General features: G+C 35.5%; 1 protein-coding gene across 1 annotated transcript; it reads right to left on the minus strand.

Annotated features, from left to right (window-relative positions):
* Window positions 1-7,874: 7,874 nt before the first annotated feature.
* On the minus strand, window positions 7,875-21,860 carry LOC132283072 (transcription factor bHLH79-like). The gene is made up of 7 exons (XM_059784956.1): window positions 21,270-21,860; window positions 16,457-16,546; window positions 14,543-14,659; window positions 14,390-14,455; window positions 14,083-14,145; window positions 13,912-13,979; window positions 7,875-8,111 (listed from the first exon to the last, which is right to left on the minus strand). The coding sequence occupies exons 1-7, from the start codon at window positions 21,585-21,587 to the stop codon at window positions 7,964-7,966; spliced, it is 870 nt and encodes a 289-aa protein (XP_059640939.1). The 5' UTR covers window positions 21,588-21,860; the 3' UTR covers window positions 7,875-7,963.
* Window positions 21,861-21,895: the final 35 nt, after the last annotated feature.

Genomic DNA, 21,895 nt, shown 5'->3' on the forward strand with positions numbered 1-21,895 from the left:
ACGAAAAAGTTACGACAGTTCAAAGTTGGAAGGCCAAGACAGAACTTGAAGAAAAAGTTATAGAGAACTTGAACCCGTTCAGCACTCCTGAACCGGTTCAACATGGCCAGAACGTCCATGTTGGACCCAAAAGTGCACCTTGAACCGGTTTGGCCCCTCTGAACCGATTCAAAAAACCTGATTGTGAACTAAAATAATAAAAAATCAGAAAAATGGAAACGATGCGGGGTTTTCATGACCAAGATGACATTTTTCGGAAAAACTCCGTAAAGAAACACCCCCTAAAATCACATTTTCCAAGTGACTCTGTCAAGGCCAGAATTTATTTCTCAAAGGAAAAATCCCAAAATGCCCCTAAACCAAATTATGCAAGAAAAATGTGAAATGAGTTCATAAAAAGCTCATTTCAACAAGGAAAGGGTTTTTCCTAAAAATGATCATGCACGCAGACGTAACTTACCTATTAGGATGCGCTACAATGATCCACGGCTTAAAAATATCACTGATGCAAAATATGACCTATCCGAACCCCCAATGCGTGAAAAATGCCCTTTAAGGGCAAAACATGCAACAACCGGACCTAAATGCAATCAAAAGACCATTTGCCCTTGGCCAAACTTCATGTATATTAAATGAGTCCCAGTGAATGTGCTCGTGCACACTTTACGCCACCTGATTTGAAAATAAACCACTAAAACCTCGCATTTTTCTATTATTGCCTAAAAATGCAATATATGAAACCAAAATGCAAAAATGAAAACAAAATGGGGTTTAGCCCTTGGGCACACCTCATACATATTAAATGAATATTAAATAATAAATTTCATACACAATGCAAACTCCGATGCAAAAATGACATGCTAAAACCATTGATTTTCATATTATTCTCATTTAAGGCAAATTCTACATTTTTTAATATAGATGTAATTCAAATATGTTTTGGCCCTCAGCCTCATGTCATATACATGAAATAAATGCTAAAAAGTGTACTTAGGTACACGTTACAAGTTTCAAGGTAAAAATAACGTTTTTAACCTAACTATGCATTACAACTTGAAAAGGCAAAACGATGCATGTTAACACTTGCATGCTCATTAAAATACATCAAGGTATCTGTACCTAGGGATGTTGTGCATCCCAAACCAAGGTATCTGTACCTGAAAATAACCCAACAACTTAGGGTGAGTAAACAAGTTACTCGTAGGAAAAAATGCATGCGCATACCCTAAAGTTTCAAATGCCATGCAAGTTCAACATAGATCATCACAAAGGATCATTCCTCCTAACGTCTATGTTCCAAGGTGAACTAAGGGATCATCTCAAACTACTCATGCAATTGCAATAAACTACAACATGCAAGCATACATGCTCAAGTATACAAAACATTGTTGAAACACGATACACGATAAATAAACATATACTTACAAGTATACTAAGTCATGTTACACCAGATAAGCAATATCTAAGCATACATACTTACACAAGTATGCGATTAACATGGAGATACTCGTAAATCAAGTATACTAAACTATATAAAATACACATAAGGCGAGTATACACAGTACAAGTATACTAGGCTAATTCTAAGCTACATCATCAATGTACAAGTATACATACTAGGTACACTAAACAATATGAAACTAAATATTCAATATAAGCAAATATATGTCCCTAAGTACACTAAACAATATTGAACAGAATACAATATACATATATATAACCATAAGTATATATTCACAAGTATATTAAATGTAATTTTAAACACATGGAACAAGTGTACAAGTTCAAGCATACAAAATGAGGTTTACATAAACGAAGCAAGTATAAAAGTTTAAGTATACTAAATGAGATTTAAATATGCAAGGCAAACACCAATTCACAAGCTACAAGTAATCTATGATTAACTACTTGGAATTTAATGCGAAATCAAATAGTTGAAAGACTAGGATACGTGGTCACAGACCAAGCAAGTTATTCTGGGTAATTACGACCCAAAAGGTATTACCTAGTGTGCGCGTGTAAGTTATTCTGGGCAATTACGACCCACAAGGTACTACCTATTGCGCACTTTACATGACTTAGGAAACTTTTGTCTCCGTACTAAAGCCAAACTCTAGCCATCACATATATATTGTCCTTACAAGCCTTCCAAAATCAGTAAGTTCAAAACTTATGCAAAATCAATAAGTTAGACCAAACTTATACAAAATCAAATAATGTATAAAAACCATCTTCCATGCACAAGTAAGGTTGAATCCACACAAATCATGTCCTAGAATTTAAGTCTAAATGGCGTATGACATGTCAAGCCCTCAATATGCAATTTATACACAAAATAAGAATATTTTACAACAACTGAGCCAAATTACCATCCTAACCCACAAATACTAAATAAGCTACAATTTAGTAACTAGCTTTCAAAGTAATTAATTGTAATATTCTAAACAAGCTTTATACCTATGCATATATTTAAACAAGCTTTGTAAAACAATGATATCATATATCATGCTAAGTTCAATTACCATTTTAAGAGGCCACAAGTACTAATTCTACATAAGTCTAGTAACATGCTCACAAGGTAACCAAATGTACTATATTTCAAGAGATGACCATCCCAACATGGAAAGTCTCTAAAATCAAATAATTTAGTAAATGAAACAATTTACCTACGGTAAGATATACATGCTCTCAATGCTTTAAATTATCAAATAAGCTATACAATGCATATATATTATAATTCCTTAAGCCACTAAATACATAATATCTCTACACATTATATATATATAAGCTAAGCATGCCTCTAAATCATGAATTTAGCTATACAATATATATGTAAACTATACTTTGGCAAGCTATACATATATATACCCCAAACATGCTATTAAATCACTAAACCCTAAGTCCTTTGACAGATTTTCAATCTATACACAAGACTATGGTTTAGTAAGCATGTAAACAATATATATTAAGATCCAAAAACACCTAAACACTTATAAAATAAACATACAACAACCCCTACCTCAATTTGAGATGAAATATTAAATCCCACCAAAGTGAAACCCTTCCGAATGCGACGCCACTTTTGGGTTTTGTCGGGGACAACAAGGGAAGCAATAAACCTTCAAGAGGTAACACCTAAATCCATACTTGACTTTAAACCTGAACTCGAAAAATGGTCAAAATGAGATTCCAGTTGGTTAGAATCGAAGGCCTTGTCAAGGCCGACATTAAAGCCTGAGACATCACCGAAAAAATCCAAGGGGAAAGGCTTCAAAAGAAGATAAGTAAGGTGGCAGCCTATGGCTGCCGGCCATGGAGGAGAGACAAATCTTTTGTCTTTTTTCCCCTATTTATAGAAAACCTAAAAAGTGACCTGAACGGGTCCCGCTCGGCCTGAAAAAGTAAAATTTGCGCAGACGTGCTCAAACTGTAAAACACTGTGAACGAAAAAAGAACCGTCATGACAAAAAATGAATAACAGAAGAAACGACATCGAAAACCAACTCCCGTGCAGAGAGATATGTCCCAAACAAGTTCGGCGACAACTATGGTCAAAAACCCTAAAACTGGGGAAATCGACCGGAAGACAATTCTAAGAGTATACGACTCGACGAATTGAGAAAATGAATCTTGTACAAAGATCCAAGCCCCAAGGAGACACTTTGCAATTAACTTTCATTAATTACACAAAGGCCCCTACACAAAAGGATAACTACGCAAGTGACCCAACTGAAAATATCTTGCATTAAAACCCAAATCAAAATATCTTCAAAAGATATTTATGAAAAATACCCTAAGAAACGAAAATGTTTTAGAAGAATCTCTTCATCTACGCCCCTTCGGTAAAAAAGAAACAACCAGCGAGCTTTTCTCTAAAAGTAAAGCTATGCATTTCAAGGAAACTAACTAGAATGAAAACATGTGGAGTCAAAAATCAACTCTGAACATGAAGAGTAAGGTTACGCAAGAGAAAAATATCAACGAAAAATAATTAATCCGTGAAAATGAAGAAAAAGGAAAGGAAGGAAAATAACCGGGTCATTACATTTTTTACTCATCTTAATTAACACTATTTTATAATGTTAATGGGCTCACATGTGTTATCATGTGACATCCCCCAACTTCTCACTTGGCCTATATAAGGAGGTGATCCAAGGCCAAGTGGAAGGTAGAGCAAAAAAGGGATGAGGAAATAACTTCTCATGCTTTCTCCATACACCTTCATTAAGGGAGTCAATGATGTACTAATATACACAGTCATCTTCAGCCTCTCTCTCGAGTTTGCCTGTACTTTCACCTCTCTCAGTCCACCTCGAATTCTATTATGTTGTCTAGATTACTCAGATTTGTGTATAATATCACCATTTATATGTATTTTATTGTGTTACGAAAATGAACTCCTACAAAAGATCATATCAAATAACAATCTTTTTTCTATTTGAATATCGAAATATCAACATTTCAAAGTTTGAGATATTTGGATACTCCCTTTAAATATGAAATTCACCAAAGATAAGTCTAAACTTGAAACGAGTCAAAGTTTGCAAATCATTCGGAATTCAAAGTGAAAGCAAGTTTAATTCTAAAAAAAAAAAAAAAAGGAAAGATAATATGCCACTTGGCCTGAGCTCTTTTCGTTTGCCCTATATTTGTAGAGAGAGGGAGAAGGTAGGTATGAACTGGAATTGCGTCAAAGAACAGCCACAGTGGACAATGCAGAAGAGTGGATGCAAGTGTTATCAATATGTACAAACTGCTCTTCGTCAAGTATTTAAGCTTTCAATTTCTTAGGCCTAACCAGTCTAATATCCCTTTGTCAAGTGCCTCTCTACTCAATTATCACTGTGCCTAACAAGTTGCCTCCCCCCTAACACAAAACTTTAGCTTAGCAAATACAATCACTAGAAAGTCTCTTGGCAACATTCCCAACATGGTATTTTTATCATGTGGCTCTCATTCTTCCACAATAATTAAAGTTGACCGGCCACAATTGTATTAGTGATGATGGCTTTGTGAGAGCGACTAACTCCTTTCATGGGTATTTGGCACGGAATCATATTCTTTAAGCAAGTTCTAACACTATTATTTTAAAAGGTATGAGGTGTGGGGACCACTAGAGTCGGATATTTTATCTTTTTTCTTATTTAGAGTTTTGAGATAATGATATTGATTGTAACATATTACAATGATGTGCAATTATTTAAATTCTCGACTTTTAATCTTGAAACAATTATGTTGTCCCCTTAATTTAAAGTGTTATACATGTATACACTACAATGCTGGAACCCAAAAGCAAAAAACAAAAAATACATCACTAGACGGAGATCCATTTCCAACATGCTCAAAATTTTGGATTTGGAATATATGAGTGACAATTTCATCATCAACGTCTTATTACAGTATTTACTTTGATTGCATAAAAAGAATAATATCATCATAAATGTATATACACACACGTATTATAATGATAAAACAAAATTGCATTTAAGTTTCTTTGTTGTGAATGTTTTATGCTTATAGTTGATCTTGAAAAGTGGCAAGAGTTGATAGGTTTATATGCTAAAATGATAAGTATACTTTTGGGATAACACCACCATTCCCTAACATATAGTAATTGAAATAGCCCTAAATATCAAACACTCTCCCAAATCCAATTTAATGTTGTTCGTGTATCTATTAATCATTAAGCAAATACTTCCATTAGTTTGTCTTCTACTTGAGGCTGTTTGGGTGAAGACTAACAAAAACACTAAAACACAACCCATCTTCTTCTTGAAGTTTTGGTTTCCTCCAAAATCTTAATTATTAGATGAAAAACATAAGACAACTTCCTTTATCATAATCAAATATTAAGGATAATGTTTTGTTTTTTTTTTTTTTTAACTCACAACAGTCTAACAGTTTCTTTTCAATATGTGGACAACAAATTGAAGAGATTACAAAAGGTAGTCTTATAAGTAAGGGGAATTTCATATGTGTGATCAGAGATATATTATGTGGCATGACTAATCATAAGTTATATGTTATATGGCATGAAAATTCAATGACCACTCCCTTACCATGATAATAATTGAAGTCAAAAGATTCATTGAAGAAAAAGAAAAAAAATCTAAATGGAAGTATGAATAAATTTCAATAAAAATATCTATTAATTTTATTAATTTTTTGTTTATTAGTTGTTTTTCAAGACCACCCTTTCTCAAATATTTTGTTTTGAAACCGATATCAATGGGGTTGATGTTGCTTATTGGAGTACAATTAAATTGTAGGGTTGGAGTTTCACAGCAAAAGGACCTGGCTTCTTGATTAATTAGCTGAAATACATGGCCCCATTTGTCCCAGCCTTATGGAACTAAATGGAAGGCTCTTCTATACATTGAGGCTATTTGGGAATTTAGTTTAGTATATCGTTTGAATAAAGTTAGAATACTGCATTTCAGATAGAAGTTGAATATTTTGAATAACTTTTTTTATTGTTATTTTTATTTTTTATAAAGACAATTACACCCTTTTCTTAATAAGGTTGTTATTATTAAATTTGGTAATATCATATTAAAGGATATTATTGTAAAATTAGGAATAGAAGTGTTTAAAAAAAATTGTTACTAAATAAATTTAAAAATATTTTAATTATAAAAAGTACTTATTGTGATGTGTTACCAAACACCTAACATACTTTTTACTGACAGTAATTTTTGACAGCTCTTTTGATAAAGTGTTTTTTTTATATTCCAACAGCAACCTCAAACATAATTTTTTTACAGCACTATTGATAAAAAGCTCTTTTTTTAATTCAGTCACCATCCATATAAATATTAAGAAAAGTAAATCAATTTCACTTGAGTTACAAAATGAAGTGCACCTTATGGTTACTGCAGTTTATTCTACCACAAGGGATAAGGATCAAAAACTCCTCCCATTAGTGATGTACGTTACGAAATTATTGTGATATAGACTGAACATCACAACATTTTTGTGGAGTATTGATCTAACTAACTGAAAGGGACATGACACTATTTCGCGAGAGAGGATTTTAGTCCAAGGGACAAAGGGTATTTATCAAGTAACTAGAATCTAACATTGATACGGTGGAGTACAAGGTTTCCATAATTTCTGAGATTACATAAATAAGGATCATAGTTAAAGCTAGTCAAAGACTCCTCTCACTCCCTCATTCTAATCAACCACTCTCTCCCTCTCCTCCTCTTACATAAGAGAATAAACCAATGTGGAGTCTAAGCTGTGTGTGGTAAAAGTGGATGATCACCAATAAAGCATTACCCTCAATAATAATATTTGGCATCTCTTCTTTCATAGCCCAGAAAGCTGCCAAAAGGGCAGCACAGGCCTTAACAACCAAAAGGGAGACAAGGCCCTAATTTTCTCCCCATGTTGCTTGCAAAAGCTGCATCGAATCTCACATCTATGAGGGTACCAAGTCTATCAAAGGGGAATCGAAATCCTCTCAGGGGTCACAATTTTCCGTGGTTCCATCCGGTGGGTGAAGTTTGGATTTTGTTACTATAATGGTGTAAAGTTCACTTCTTTAATTTCATTACTATTTACTTACATGTGAGTTTCACACCATTACAATAATGAAATTCACCATTAATAGTGATGAACTTCACCCACTGAATGGCGCCGGCGAAAATGTAACGGCCCGGCCCCTGACTAATCAAGCTAATATTATGGTGATTGTAAAATGTAAATTACTAAATTCTGACATGCTCTTTCACAGCCTTCAAGGTAGACCTATTGAAACTTCTCTAATAACTTAAGTCTTTTGTATACTAACTACGAGGAGTCACTAACAAATCGGGAGCTACACTGACATTGTTCTAGTGATCTGCAAGAAAATTATAATGAAGGCCATCAAATTCAAATCCATACTTTATAAATTCAGTTATGAACACACCATTCCACTGTTTAATTGAGGTCCAAGACAGAAAATATTTTTAGATATCTATATAATATTCTCTTGGTGTTGTATATTGTGAATTCTGTGCGACTTTGAGCACCGAAAACAACGCGAAAGATACTCCATCGAACTGAGAAAATAACGAAATGCCCGCACCATCAGTCCCTTGCTTTTGGTAACAGAATGACCATCACTGCATTAATGAAACAAGAGGGAAATATTATATTTTTCCATATTTCAATTGTTATTACAAGAATGCAAGTAATAAAACAAAACAGGTGCCTCATGGGTAACATGAGCTTAAATTAATAAGCTTAAAAAGACCATCCGGAATAAAATAAATTAACATGTACAACTAAAATCCTACACAGGTAGTTTAGCTGGCATAAGGCCCAGACATAACCCAAAAGTATTGTGTTCTCCAAACCCCAACACCCAAGAGTCAAATTTTACATGTGGTTTGAGGTATGGATTGTGAGTAGGGATGGAAAAATATCCTGATACGTCGGGTAGCCGCCCCACCCCGCCCCGTTTAGAACGGTTATGGGGAGTGGTTAAATAGTTTTAGGGGCAGGGATGGGGATTAAGATTGAAAACCCGCATAGTTATGGGGCGGGGATGGGGAAAGGTCACTCCACCCCACCCAACCTTGTTTATCGTGACAAATCACAATTTTGACCCTATACTTTATTTTATATTCAATAATTTAGGTATATATTAAGTAAATCCTAGTTTATTTTATTCCAATCACTAAATATTCTTTTGTATTATTCTTATTTGAGAACTTTTATGTATTATTTTGATGTTCCGACAATAATTTTAGTTTTAAGTTTCAATTGAGAAGTTGAATCTTGTTTTTATTCGCATAAGAAAAAAAATTATCATGGTTGAAAATTTGTTTTATTATTTACTTTCGTTAGATTTGCATTACAATTATGAAAATACTCAACAAAACTCACTCCCGCCCCGTCCCCGCTGCGCCCCGTTTGGTAAACTATTTTGGGGCGGGGATGGGGATGGTGTTCCCCGTCCCAAACCGCCCCATTTTCATCCCTAATTGTGGGTGTTCGAAGGGGGTGTAGACACCCTCTGTTTACCAAAGAAAAACATATATAAAAAATAATAATTAACTTTTCCAAAATATGTCTCCTTTCAAGGTCTAACAGGTTACCATATAATTCAAGATGAAAGTTTGACTAAAATAGCATCACAACTCTAATCTCAACTTAAGTAAACAAAGCCTTTTCCCAACTATTTTAATACTCTCTTCATTTTCATTTAAAAAGGATAGAAGTTTGATTTCAACAGCAACTAAAAAAGTTACAGGATGACAGATTGATAATTTAAAAAAATTTATATTCGTCTCCAATCTACAATAAAATGTAAGAGCATCTGTCATCAAACTATCCAGAAATAAATCAATAGGCATGCATTTTCTTTCTAATATAAAAGGCAGTATTCGTCATTGTGGTACTAATAACAATTAAATTCACTAAATATCCTGAAGCTGTGTTTTTTAAAACATCCAATGCTTCCAAAGATATATTTTACATAACAAACAAATAAGCATATTAACATAATCTGCAAAGATAGAAAAAGTATATATAAAAAGAAAGAAGGGTTAGATCAAATCCCTAAATCACAAAAACAAAAAAAAAAAAAAAAATTGATGTGATAGTATGCTGATAATATATATGTGAACATTGTGGAAATAAAATATATGTGAAATCCACAAACATATGTATAAATATATTTAAAGAAAATAATGTGTATTTATATATATCAGTCTTTATAGGTATATATATGTGTGTATATATTAATTAGTGTAAATGGGTGTGTGTGTATATAGAGAGAGGGGAATACAACCGAACTTTGAAGCTCAATCTACAAATTTCTGAAGGAGCCAAGGTATTTTCCTCAATCACAAAAATGGTCGCTCAAATTCAGTAAAAAGAAGCTGCTCAAAGTAACTGCTTCTGGGTGCATCTGCTTTAATTTGCGTCACGCGTTTTCCTTTGAAATTAGGTGGTCAAATACAGAAAAGGTAACTTGTTAACAACATCCTACGAGAAGAAACCACTGACATAGATATATTCTATTTCATGTGGAGCCATGATATTATCTCATCATGTGACTAATAATAAACGGTGTAACAGGTCATGCATTTTCCATTCAACCCAAAATTTATGTTGTGGGTGGTGGTATCACCCTTAAAAGTCCAAGACCCTTCCCATCTATATCCGATATGAGACAAACTCCTGTGACATTTTCCCCACCCGAATCTGCAACACAGGCACTTGAAGTGACCCCGAAAAGAGATTGGGTTGGCTCTGTTACCAACTGTAACAGGTCAGGCGCTTGCCATCCACAACTCAAAATCTCAAGTTGTTAGGTGGTGATGTCTAGCCACTCTTATAAGCCATCCGTATCCGATGTGAGACAACACTTTATGATACACGGGCACATCTTTTGTTATTATAAAATCAGAAAAAAATAAATAAATAAAAGAATGAAGTTGGATCGACCCGAACACATTAATTTAGAAAAAAGGCAAGAATGATGATGACAATGATGGAAGTCGAATAGACCCAACTTCATTTGGGTAAAATGCTTATGTTACAATCATCATACGCCCTCTCGCGAGACTAAAGAGATAGATGGAAAAGTATAGAAAACAATCTCTCTCTCTCTCTCTCTCTCTCCCTCTCTCCCTCCCTCCCTCCCTCCGTGTGTGTGCTCATGCCATATGTCATCATCTTCTTGCTACCTCAACCCAACTTTTTATCCTTTCAATTCATTCCATGGAAAGACCCATGTCCTTTCTTGTTTTTTTTTTTTGTAGTGCTATCAACTTGAACTAAAACACTCCACTCTACTCTTTATTAGGTGCAGATATTGCTCTTCCTTGCACATACTACTAAAGCATTGTAGATGACTTCCCCTCTCATTGCATATACTACTAAAGCTCAAATTTTTAGAACTCACTTCTAAGCATATCTCCATGTTCCTAATTTTATTGATAAGGCTTCCTTAGGAGTAGCCAATAGTACAATGTCATCCACAAGAAACGCACCATGGGGCTGTCTTCTTAAATATCCTTCTCTATTTCATATAAACTATTGTAAATAAATATTGACTTAATATTGAGCCTTGGTGTAATCTTACTTGTACTTTATTTATAAGCAACGTATTAGTTTAATCCTACTTGTATATAGAAATCACTAGTCTCTCCATGTATAGTACAGACACTAGTCCTTATCTTACTATACATATCCTAATAAGATGTATAAGTTTAAAAAGAACTTGGTTTCTTTGTAGAGCCCACCAAATTGTGTCCGTTGGTATTCTATCACATGTCTTCTCTAAGTCTATGAAAACCATGTGTAGATCCTTTTGTTTACTTCTACACTCTTCTATTAATTGTCTTACTAAGTAGATGGCCTTCACAGTGGATCTACCTGGTACAAATCCAAACTGATTATGTGATATTGAAGTTTCTCTTCTATTAATTCTCGTACTAAGTAGAAGACTCATTAATTTAATTCCTCTATAATTTTCACAATCTTATATAATTCTATTTTTTATTATTATTATTATTTTTTTTCACTTATCAAAAAATATATATATCTCTCTTATTTTTATAAAGTGGTACTATGGCACCCATTAACTCATTTGGCATTATTTCTTCTGCACGAATTTTAATTCTGTAAGAATTTTGTTAAATAAATTTGTTAATCATTCAATTCCCTATACTTCCTCAAATTCTCCATACTTCTATAGATATGTTATCATATCCTACTACTTTATTGGCACCAATCATCTTGAGTGCTTTCTCTACTTCCTTAGTAATAATTTTGTTTATCATTCTTATGTAAGGTTCATTATTTATAAATTCTTCTTTAATGTATTCCTCATTTACTAATTTTTTGAATGTAATTTTTCCATCTTGCTAATATGTCATTGTCATTGACTAGTATTGTTGATCAACATCCTTAATACACCTTAACTGAATAACTGATCTATATCTCTAGTCAACCTCGCTCTATTTTCTGCTAACTTGTAAATAACCATTTCACCCTCTTTTGTGTTTAATTTCTCATATAACTCATTTGATGCATTTTGTTTAGCTTTAATTACCATCTTTTTAGCTTTGCTTGTAAGTTTTTGTATTTCTCTATATCATCTTGTTTCTTACCTTTGGTTTCTCCTAAAGTTGTCTTAGCCACCGTCCTTGTACAATTTGTTATGTTTGACCAAAGATTATTTATGTTATCATTCAAATTCAATTGATTTTCTTGTAATTTTTTTACTTTGAATTTTATCAACTTGTCGCCTTTCAATTCATTTCATTTAAGAGTTTGAGCTCTTTTCCTTTCCTTTCAAAACTTAAACCCTTTATTGCTAAGTCCAATATAAGTAGCCAATGTTCATTAGTGAGACTTTCTTCAGGAATTACTTTACAATCTTTAAAGGTATTCCACTCCTCTCTTCTATACAAACAATAGTCTATTTGTGTCTTAAATATGCTTTTGAAAAAATATTAAATGCTCTATTCTCTTTCAAAAAAATGTATTTGTTATTGCTAGCATAAGCTTTTACAACTTCTAAGCGTGTCACCCTGCCTTCATTTCTTTCTCCAAAACCATATCCTCCATGAATTCAAGCATAAGTGTTAAATTTGAGCAGTAAAATGTCATCTTGGCCCTTCATTTTTAATTAAAAAAACCGAATCTAAAATGATCATATTACCCCTACCAATAAAAAAACAGAACCACATCTCTTCACCACCAGCTCCACCATTGCCCCACTCACACCCATACTCTCTATCGCCGCTGCCAACTCCATTCTCTCTCTCTCTCTCTCTCTCTCTCTCTCTCTTCTCCACCAACCAGCACTGCCACTACCACAACAAATCCCACCTACGAAAGGGGTGTGAGAGTAATTTAATATGCCATAGCGGGGAAATTAGCAGGATTTGCTGTTGTGCATACGTGTTCCAGAAATCAAAAGGAGCTCAATGAAAAGTTACAAGAATGGGAAGGTAAGAGATTACAGTGGTTTTGTTGATGACATCATCAAAATCCTTGTAGGTTTTAACATGGTATATGCCTAGCAAAACATATATTGAGTCGGGTTTCTTGCCGCGAACGAATGACTCTGACGTAATAGCAAACACCATCAATGTGCTCTCGTACTGCAAAATTATTTGGCTGGAGAATCTGGCTCTATTTCCGGCCGGCAACAATGCCAGATTGATCGACAGTTCGGGGAGACGCAAACATCTGAAAACGGTCGGCATCGTTCACCTCACGGTAAGAGTTTTAGAGAGAGAGTTTGTTGTAGAGAGAGAGCCAGCAATTATATGATGGTGGTGGCATCGGCCACAACAACGAAGAAGCTGCAGAAGAGGAACCTTGGAGAGTCCGAAGGCTTTGTGAAGAGAACAAATGAGATGAGAGAGAGTGCCAAATGGAGTCCAAGAGACCAAAAGGGTTTGAGTCTTGGCAAATTTAGTATTTTGAAAAAAATTCCTAACCATCTTGACGGCTAGTTAAAAGATGGGAGAATTTGAAATGTCATGTCATACTTCAGGGAAGCGAGTGTAATTAGGCCTCTTTTCGATCACCGTTTGTAATTAGGGCAAACCTCAAGGGTTGTGAGACTAATTTACTCTTTTATTTAAATTTGTGGTAAGGGTATTTTAGACTTTTTAGTATTCCATTCATAGCAAATTGACCGTGTACTTATTTGCACAATTACAAAAATGTAAGGGGTTAATTGAACACTAGGGGGATATTCACACCTTTTTCATATAACAGTCGTTATTTTATTTTTTTTACTACCCATTTTATTATTAAAAGAACAATTTTACATTTATGTGTGTGTGTGTATGAGAGAGAGAGAGAGAGAGACTGAATTATTGGATTAGGGCCAAGAGACAGATAGTGAGGTTACTTCTTTTGAAGTAGGTAAACAAGTGCACATAAACTTACTTCTTTTTAAAACCTTCAATGCTGGGGTTCATCCTTGAATTAGCTGATTCAAGCTTCATTGACAAGAACTACAACATCAGATTTATAAAGCAAACAATCAGCTTCAACAGTTTAAAGGCCAATAACGTTGTAAAATGGCAATAAACATAAGACAAGGGTAGTTACGTCAACCTGACGTTGTAATGACTGGATGTAATTAATTATCTCATCAAGGACAAGTACTTTCCCAATAACCTGAAAAAATGAAAATTAAGTAAATAGAGTACGTAAAAGATTATAGCATCATAAGAAAATTGAAATTAGAGTTCAGGTAAAATACTATTAAATTTTGGACAACTGGATTTCTAATTTCGGACAACAGATGGTAAGTATTTATCAACAATGTAATTTGGGCAAAAACTTCCCTTTGCTTAGATTATAAAGGTCTTATCTGCATAGAAATAAATGAAAGCACTACCATAAGCAAAAATAGCACAACCTTATTACATCCAGGAACCAATTCTATCAGAATCTTCATCCTCTTGTTAATATTTTCTCTCCTGACCTGAGACAAAGCAACAACACGTTTCAAAATTCAGGAGATAAAGGAACAACTAGAAGTTGCAAATTTGAGAGGTTTGAAGAGAATTACTCTCTCTGCCAGACTGTGGGTATCAGTAGCTTGACCCCTTCTTGCTCTCACATGGATATGATCTTCCTTAGGCGGCTCAGAAGGTTTCGTGCTTTGCTCAGCAGGCTTGGTCTCCGTCTCTGAACTTGCTTCCACTGATTTTGATCCACCATTTTCATCTTGGGATCCATATATTTTTTTTCGTTTGTTTACCATTGGAATCATTCTGTCCAGTAATAAACAAGAAACAAATTCAAGTTGGACCCTAGTTCCAAAAAGGTTATGACATATCTCAATTTTCAACGGAAAATCACAAAAAAAAAAAAAAAATTATTAAAAGCAAGGAGTTATGCTCAGATCAAAGGTTGAATATAAATAACAATATCCACTTCAATTTCTAGAAAGGAAAACAATAGAAAATATGATGGTCAAATTGAGCAGAAAAAGGTTTAAATGACATATCAACAACCAACTGAACATAAGAATTAAGAAAAAGTTAAAAGAAACCACATATAAATTACTAAGAAGCAAATGAAAAGTTTCACTAACAGACATATAAATTACCCTAAATATAGCATATATGACAAGGATAGAAACAGCTGAAAAATAAATAAATAAGGAACAGATTAAGGTAAACTGTAACACACACAAATATATCAACAATGCGAAAGGCGATTTTTTTTAATATTAAGAACAAATTAACATTTGCCGCCCAATTTTCCTTGCTATGTATTCAATATATGTATGAAAGAAATACCCTGAATATTAGATTGAGGCCAAAAGACAGATACTTAGGTTATCAATGTTATCAAAGGCCCAAGGCACACTAAGGTGCTAAAGGTCCTTTGAAACCTAGGCGCAAGGCGAGGCGCGCGGTTGAGTGAAGGGAGGTGCACAATTGAAAAAATAAATTAAGGCGCAAGTGTTGTCAAAGGCGCACCTGGGCAGGTGGGCACACAACAGGCGCAAGTGTTGTGCCTGTGTGAGCTTGGAGCCTAGGCGCACGCCTGACAACACTCAGGTTACTTCTTTTGAAGTAGGTAAACAGTCGGTACTCATAGACTTACTTCTTTTGAAGGAAAACTTTCAATACTGGGGTTCATCCTCAAATTAACTGCTACAAGCTTCATTGACAAGAACTATGACATCAGATTTATAAAGCAAATGATCAGCTTCAACAGTAAAAAGGCCAATAATGTTGTAAAAAGCCAATAATCATGGCAAGACAAGGGTAGTTACCTCAACCTGACGCTGTCATGATTGGATGTAATTAATTATCTCATCAAGGACAAGTACTTTCCCAATAACCTGAAAAAATTAAAATTTATGTAAATAGAGTATGGAAAGATTACAGCATCATGAAGAAAATGAAACTAGAGTTTAGGTAAAAAATACTACTAAATTTTGGACAACTGGATTCCTAATTTCGAACAAAGGATATTAAGTATTTCTCAATGATGTAATTTGGGCAGAAACTTTCCTTTGCTTAAATTATAATTAGCGATAGCACTACCAACAGCAAAAATAGCACAACCTTATTACATCCAGGGACCAAATCTTGCAGAATCTTCATCCTCTCGCTAATCTTTTCTCTCCTGACCTGACAAATCAGTAACATGTTTCAAAATTCAGTGGATAAAGGAACAAGTAGAAATTGCAAATTTGAGAGGTTTGAAGACAATTACTCTCTCTGCCAGACTGCAACTATCGGTAGCTTGACCCCTTCTTGCTCTCATATGGATATAATCTTGCTTAGGGGCTCAGAAGGTTCCGTGCTTTGTTCAGATGGCTTGTTCCCCACCCCTGAACTCCCTTCCACTTCAGATTTTGAACCACCATTTTCATCTTGGGATCCATATAGTTTTTTCATTCGTTTACCATTGGAATCAGCAGCTCAGAAAGTTCCGTGCTTTGTTCAGATGGCTTGTTCCCCACCCCTGAACTCCCTTCCACTTCAGATTTTGAACCACCATTTTCATCTTGGGATCCATATAGTTTTTTCATTCGTTTACCATTGGAATCATTCTATCCAAAAACAATAAATAAGAAACCAATTCAAGTTGGACCCAGTTCTAAAAGATTACGACATGTCTCGATTCTCAACAGAAAATCATAAAGAATATAATAGCAAGGAGATCAAAGGTTTGATATAACAATACCCATTTCAATATCTAAATTTGTAAACTAAGTGGAAAACAATCGAGAATATGAGGGTCAAATTCAGCACGAAAGGTCTAAATAAGATATTAACTACCAAATGAACCTAATAATTAAGAAGAACAAAAAAGAAACCACATGGAAATTTACGAAAAAGCAAATGAAAAGTTTCACTAATGTCTTGCCCAAAATTTTCCATCCAGAACCTACTGGAACTTTACGCCCAATATGGAGGCCAGCTGTTGTGAGATGGAGAGAGAAAAAATGAACCTAAAATGCGATAGGGGTGGCTACAGCCTTGAAAATTGGAAGGGTGCGGTAGGGCCAAATGGATGAGATTTTTGGAGTCACCACATAACATTAACATTAAGGTCGCCTATTATGAGGAATTGAAGAGTGTGGGGCCCTAGATGACTACCGTTTGGTCTACTTAACCAAAAGGTTGGATTCGGGGGTTTGATTACGCTTGAGGAAAGGGTTAGGCACCCCAAGACGCCCTTAACAAGTACAGTTACCTATTCTTTGTGCTAAGTTCCATTCCATTACATGATTATATTGTGAAGGATAAGGTACGTGTATGATGGATGGTATGGAGGGGGAGTGATGAAAGAGAGAATGAGGACGGAATGATGAGAATGAAGAGGGACTTGACTGAACTTAGGTTTGCCTAAGCTGCCTACGTATCCCGTTGTTCAGGAAATCAAGTCAAACGTAGTTCGGCATGCTGAGTTTAAGGACCTCCGTCTGCATGAAATGGGATGAATCATAGATGATTCGACTTTAGTTTTAGAGCTTCCCCCCACACAAAGTGAGCTGTGGATAACTCGGATTTTGAGTTTTAGGGTCTCCACCCGCATGAAGAGGGATGAGTTGTAGATAACTCGAATTAGAGTTTTAGGTCCTCCGCCCGCATGATTCGAGTTTAAGGACCTCCGCCCACATGATTCGAGTTTAAGGACATCCATACATGAAGAAAAGGGATTGAGTTGAATGCAACTCCAAATGAGTTTAAGGACCTTTGTCTGCGTAAAATAAGTCGTAGATAACTCGAATTTGAGTTTTAAGGCCTCCACCCGCATGAAGAAAATGAATTTGAGTCGAATGCGAGTCTTTAAGGACCTCCGTCCGTATGACTAAGAGAATGTGCCTTATGTTGGCTCGAATTGACCACGATTTGGGATTAAACGAACCGCATGTGGCTAGGGTTGAATTTCAGGGCCTCCGGCCATGATTTGAGATTAAACGAGCCTTATGTAGCTCAGGTTGAGTTTTAGGGCCTCTGCCCATGATTTGAGATTAAACGAGCCTTATGTCACTCGGGTGGAGTTTTAGGGCCTCCACCCATATGGTGAGGAGATGGTTGCTAAGAGGGTATTTGGTTGGAGTCATTTGATCTCAAACTGAATGTGCTTTCTTCGAAAGAATGTTTCCGAATTGTAGACCGTGATCGCTTAATACACAACCTGGAGTGTTCCCAAAAGGAATGGGCAGGATCATGACAATCCTACTTAGATACCAAGCTCCTTAGACAACGGAGTTGCCTATTTTTGACAGAACCTTCCTTAGACATTGTGATGTAGAGGGAGTAATCGATGGCAACAATGATTCTTTAGTTTAGGATGAAATGGAGATTCATGATTTGGAATTGATTTAGAGTTTGAAGGTGTTTTGGAAAGAATGTTTCTAAATTGTCAATCAAGGTTCCAATAACATACAACCAAGTAAGCTCCCAGGAGAATGGAGGGGTCACATCAGTCCCATTTAAAACCCATAATCCTTGGGCATGTATGCCGTTTGACAGAGCTTTCCTAGACATTTTAATGTCAAATGATTCATTCATTGACAATGATTATTCTTCCTCACCCAATACCTTTAAAATGAGGGATAAAATGAGTCTTGGAATGTGAATGCAAAATGATTATGGATACGATTTTGATTAATTAATGATTTGACAATTAAAATGGAAAAATGTATTTGGAATTGGTACTTTTGGATTAGAGGAAAGGAAAAGGATTTTTGGACTTGAATATGGTCGTTTTCCTAAAGGTAGCTTTTTAGGAGTTGAAAATTACACACTTCAAAAGAAGTGGTTTTTGGTGGTCAAAATGTAATGAAAATAGCCATTTTATTTGAAAAGTGCTTTTGATGTAAAAAATAACCAAAAATACCATTTTGGTAAAAAGAGTGTTTTTGGAGCCAAAATTGGTGAAAATTACCATTTTTTAAAAAACGAGTTTTGAAGCTTCGAAAATGACAAAAATGACCATTTTAGTGAAAACGGTTTTAAAGTGACAAAAATGACCACTTTTGAAGAAAAACGACAATTTTGCTATGATGTCAATTTTGAAGGAGGAAATGGTCGAAAATGACCGGAATGTCAATTTTTGAAAGGAAAAGGTCAAAAATGGCCAAAATGATGATTTTACAAGTAAAAAGGTGTGTGTTTAGTCTATATGCAAAACGATGATGGTTCCGAAAATAAAAAAGCTATCGGCACATCCCGTGATGGAAATTACTTTGGTTAGTTTCCAAAAGATCGTAGAGATCTCACGAGAACCATGTTTTGCGTGTGAAATGCTCATTACTACAACGGTTTGACAAGAATGTCATCTCGTTGAAATAAACACGCGTGTAGCCTTGTACTCGCGTGTGAACGATTTTAATGCAAAAATGGATGAATGAGCACACAATAAGCAAAATATCAAAGGGTTTGCATAGATAGTAAACCTACCAAAATACTACGTTGTTTGACACAAAAGGGTGACCAAGGATGCTCATTTCTACGGTCTTGGTTTTATGAGGTGTGTGGCTTTCGGAAACTGCTCCACCACACACCCGTTTACCTCCTTCGTAGAGACAAGGGTTTCAACACACAAACATGGGCTAGTTTTAAAATACCTCTTTTTACCCCTTTTTTTTCTTGAATACTTCCTTTGTAGAGATTTCTTCTCCTTTTCTTCAAGCCACCTTCTTCTTTGTAGAGATTTGCAAGTTTAGAAGAGGTTTTGGCTCCTCCCTACAGGTGTAGAGAGAGAGAGAAGAAGAAGAAAGTGGTGTAGAAGGTGTAGTAGTGTAGAGATATGTGTGTTTGTGTGTGTATATGAGAGTATATGTGTTTGTGTACATGAGAGTAGATGTGTGTGTGTATATGATTTTATGGGTAGAGAGACAGAGTTTGAGAGAGAGAGAGAGAGAGGGAGAGTTTTAGAGAGAGAGTTACGGAGGGGTTGTGTGCATGTCAAATGGAAGAAAGTGTCTCCTATTTATAGAAAAATAAGGAGTAAATTCGAAATTCTTGGAGGCCAAGAAAGAATCAATGGCTGAAATTCAATTTTGTAAAGTGCAATGAGGTGGACGGTTCAGATTTCGAGGCTGCCAAAAAGTGGGGGTATTGCGCCTCGAGGCGCGGCACCATTGTTCCTCCTTTTTTTCTGCAATTTACAATATTGCCCCCAAACTTCCAAAAATTGCATTTTTGTTATTTTTCTTATTTCTGATCATTTTTGGGACATACATGTGACATCATCTATTTCGTCCCCTGGGACTGGAATTTTGGTCAAGACTGGAACATACCCAATATTATAATGCTATTAAGGTTTTCCAACCTTCTGAACGCAATAGCCATGTCCCTTTGACAATCGGTTTGGAAAGTCAACGTTCAAGTTGACCGTTTGACCCACGCTGAAGGGTTTTGGTCAAAGGTGGGCAGTATTTTTTTTTGATAAGTAAAATCTTATGGATGTTATTGAGGAGCTCCTCCTCCATGTTCATGGAACCAAAACTCTTCAGCTCATCGGTTTGGACACCGGGGCAAAGGTGGGCAATATTACAGTGCTTTTTAGGGTTTTTGGACCTTCTTAGTAGACTGGTGATGTCTGTGGGTGAGTTTGACTGTTGATTTGAAAAGTCAATGTTGGAATTGACCGTTTTGCCCTTCTCTTAGGGTTTGGTCAAACAAGATACCGGATAAGGGTGGAGATCCCGAGGAGGGGCATACCCTAGGGTTTTTGGGTATTCCGAACGATACAATCCATTTGTTGTTTTGACAATCGGATGGAGCGGTTGCTGTGTAAAATCTCAATTTTGCACTTTTTGGGGAATTGATGATCAGGCTCGGGAAAGTGTGTAATGGTCTTGATCTTAGGTGTTTCCTAAGGTTTGGGAGTGCTCTATGTGCAATTGTGAAGTCCGATTTCCAATAAGATGGTCAGATTCTCATTTTTCAATCTTCTGCCCCATGTGAGCCCTACTAATGACTGGACCAGGAGATGGAAACGTCATTGCTTCCCTATGGCTATGATGATTTGTAATGCGAGGAAAGGAGGCCAAACTTTGGATTCTACAACTAATATATAAATGAACCTAAATATAACATTATATGACAAGGATATAAACAGCAATAAAAATAAAAATAGCAAATCAATTACTGAAATTCAATAGAATGAGATAATGAAGGTTAAGAACTTAACAAAAAATCTTAAAACAACATATGGATAAATGTAAAGAAAATATGTATATGTGTGTGTGAATATATATATATGGATACACACATATATATAAGAAAGATTATTGAAAAAACTAAGTGAATTACCAAATGATTGCCACTACTGGTGGAAACAAGCTTCGAAGACTCATCCTCTGAATTCGCATCCCTCGGCTTCCTCCCACCGCCACTGCCACCGCCTCTACTCCCACTCTGCTCCTTCACCGTCGATTCGTCAACAGAAACATCTCGATTCAATGCTGCCTCCCCAAATTCACTCAAATTGCTCATTCTCAAATCTAAACCTCCACTCGGTTCACCGACCCCGCCGTTTCGGTTGATCGGAAACGGCCGAATCCCAGTCAAACTGTACGACGAGGGATTCGCCGCCAGGAACGAAGTTTCAATTATTATCGGAGGAACCATTTTCAAAACTCAAAGATCATTCAAACTTACACATATATATATGATTATATGTACGCAAATTGTAGAAATCCTATCTTTCTTTGGGTTTAAAGGTGTGTTACAGTTACGTAGTGGGGTTAGTGTGTGCAGTTTAGGCTATTATGGAACAGAGGGGGTTCAGTGATAAAGTCGAAAGTGAAGTTAGAGAGACAAACATTGATGGGATGAAACTGTATAATAAGGGAATGAATTAATTACAAATTATCCTCCAATTACTTCTAATATGTCGTCATTTCATCATCCAACGTAACAAAAAAAATTCAAAATAC

This window comes from Cornus florida, unplaced genomic scaffold, assembly GCF_030987335.1.
Source record: "Cornus florida cultivar Cherokee Brave unplaced genomic scaffold, ASM3098733v1 CherokeeBrave_3.0.0_Hap2_Chr11, whole genome shotgun sequence".
In the NCBI taxonomy this organism is placed as follows: Eukaryota; Viridiplantae; Streptophyta; class Magnoliopsida; order Cornales; family Cornaceae; genus Cornus; species Cornus florida.

Excerpts from the sequence above, each read along its gene's own strand:
- LOC132283072 (XM_059784956.1), bottom strand. The coding sequence starts at position 21,587 with ATGGTTCCTCCGATAATAATTGAAACTTCGTTCCTGGCGGCGAATCCC. Across the intron at positions 16,547-21,269 it reads CCAGTAGTGGCAATCATTTG|AATGATTCCAATGGTAAACG; the intron begins GTAATTCACTTA and ends GTTTTTGGATAG. Across the intron at positions 13,980-14,082 it reads TCCAGTCATTACAACGTCAG|TTCTTGTCAATGAAGCTTGA; the intron begins GTTGACGTAACT and ends CTGATGTTGTAG.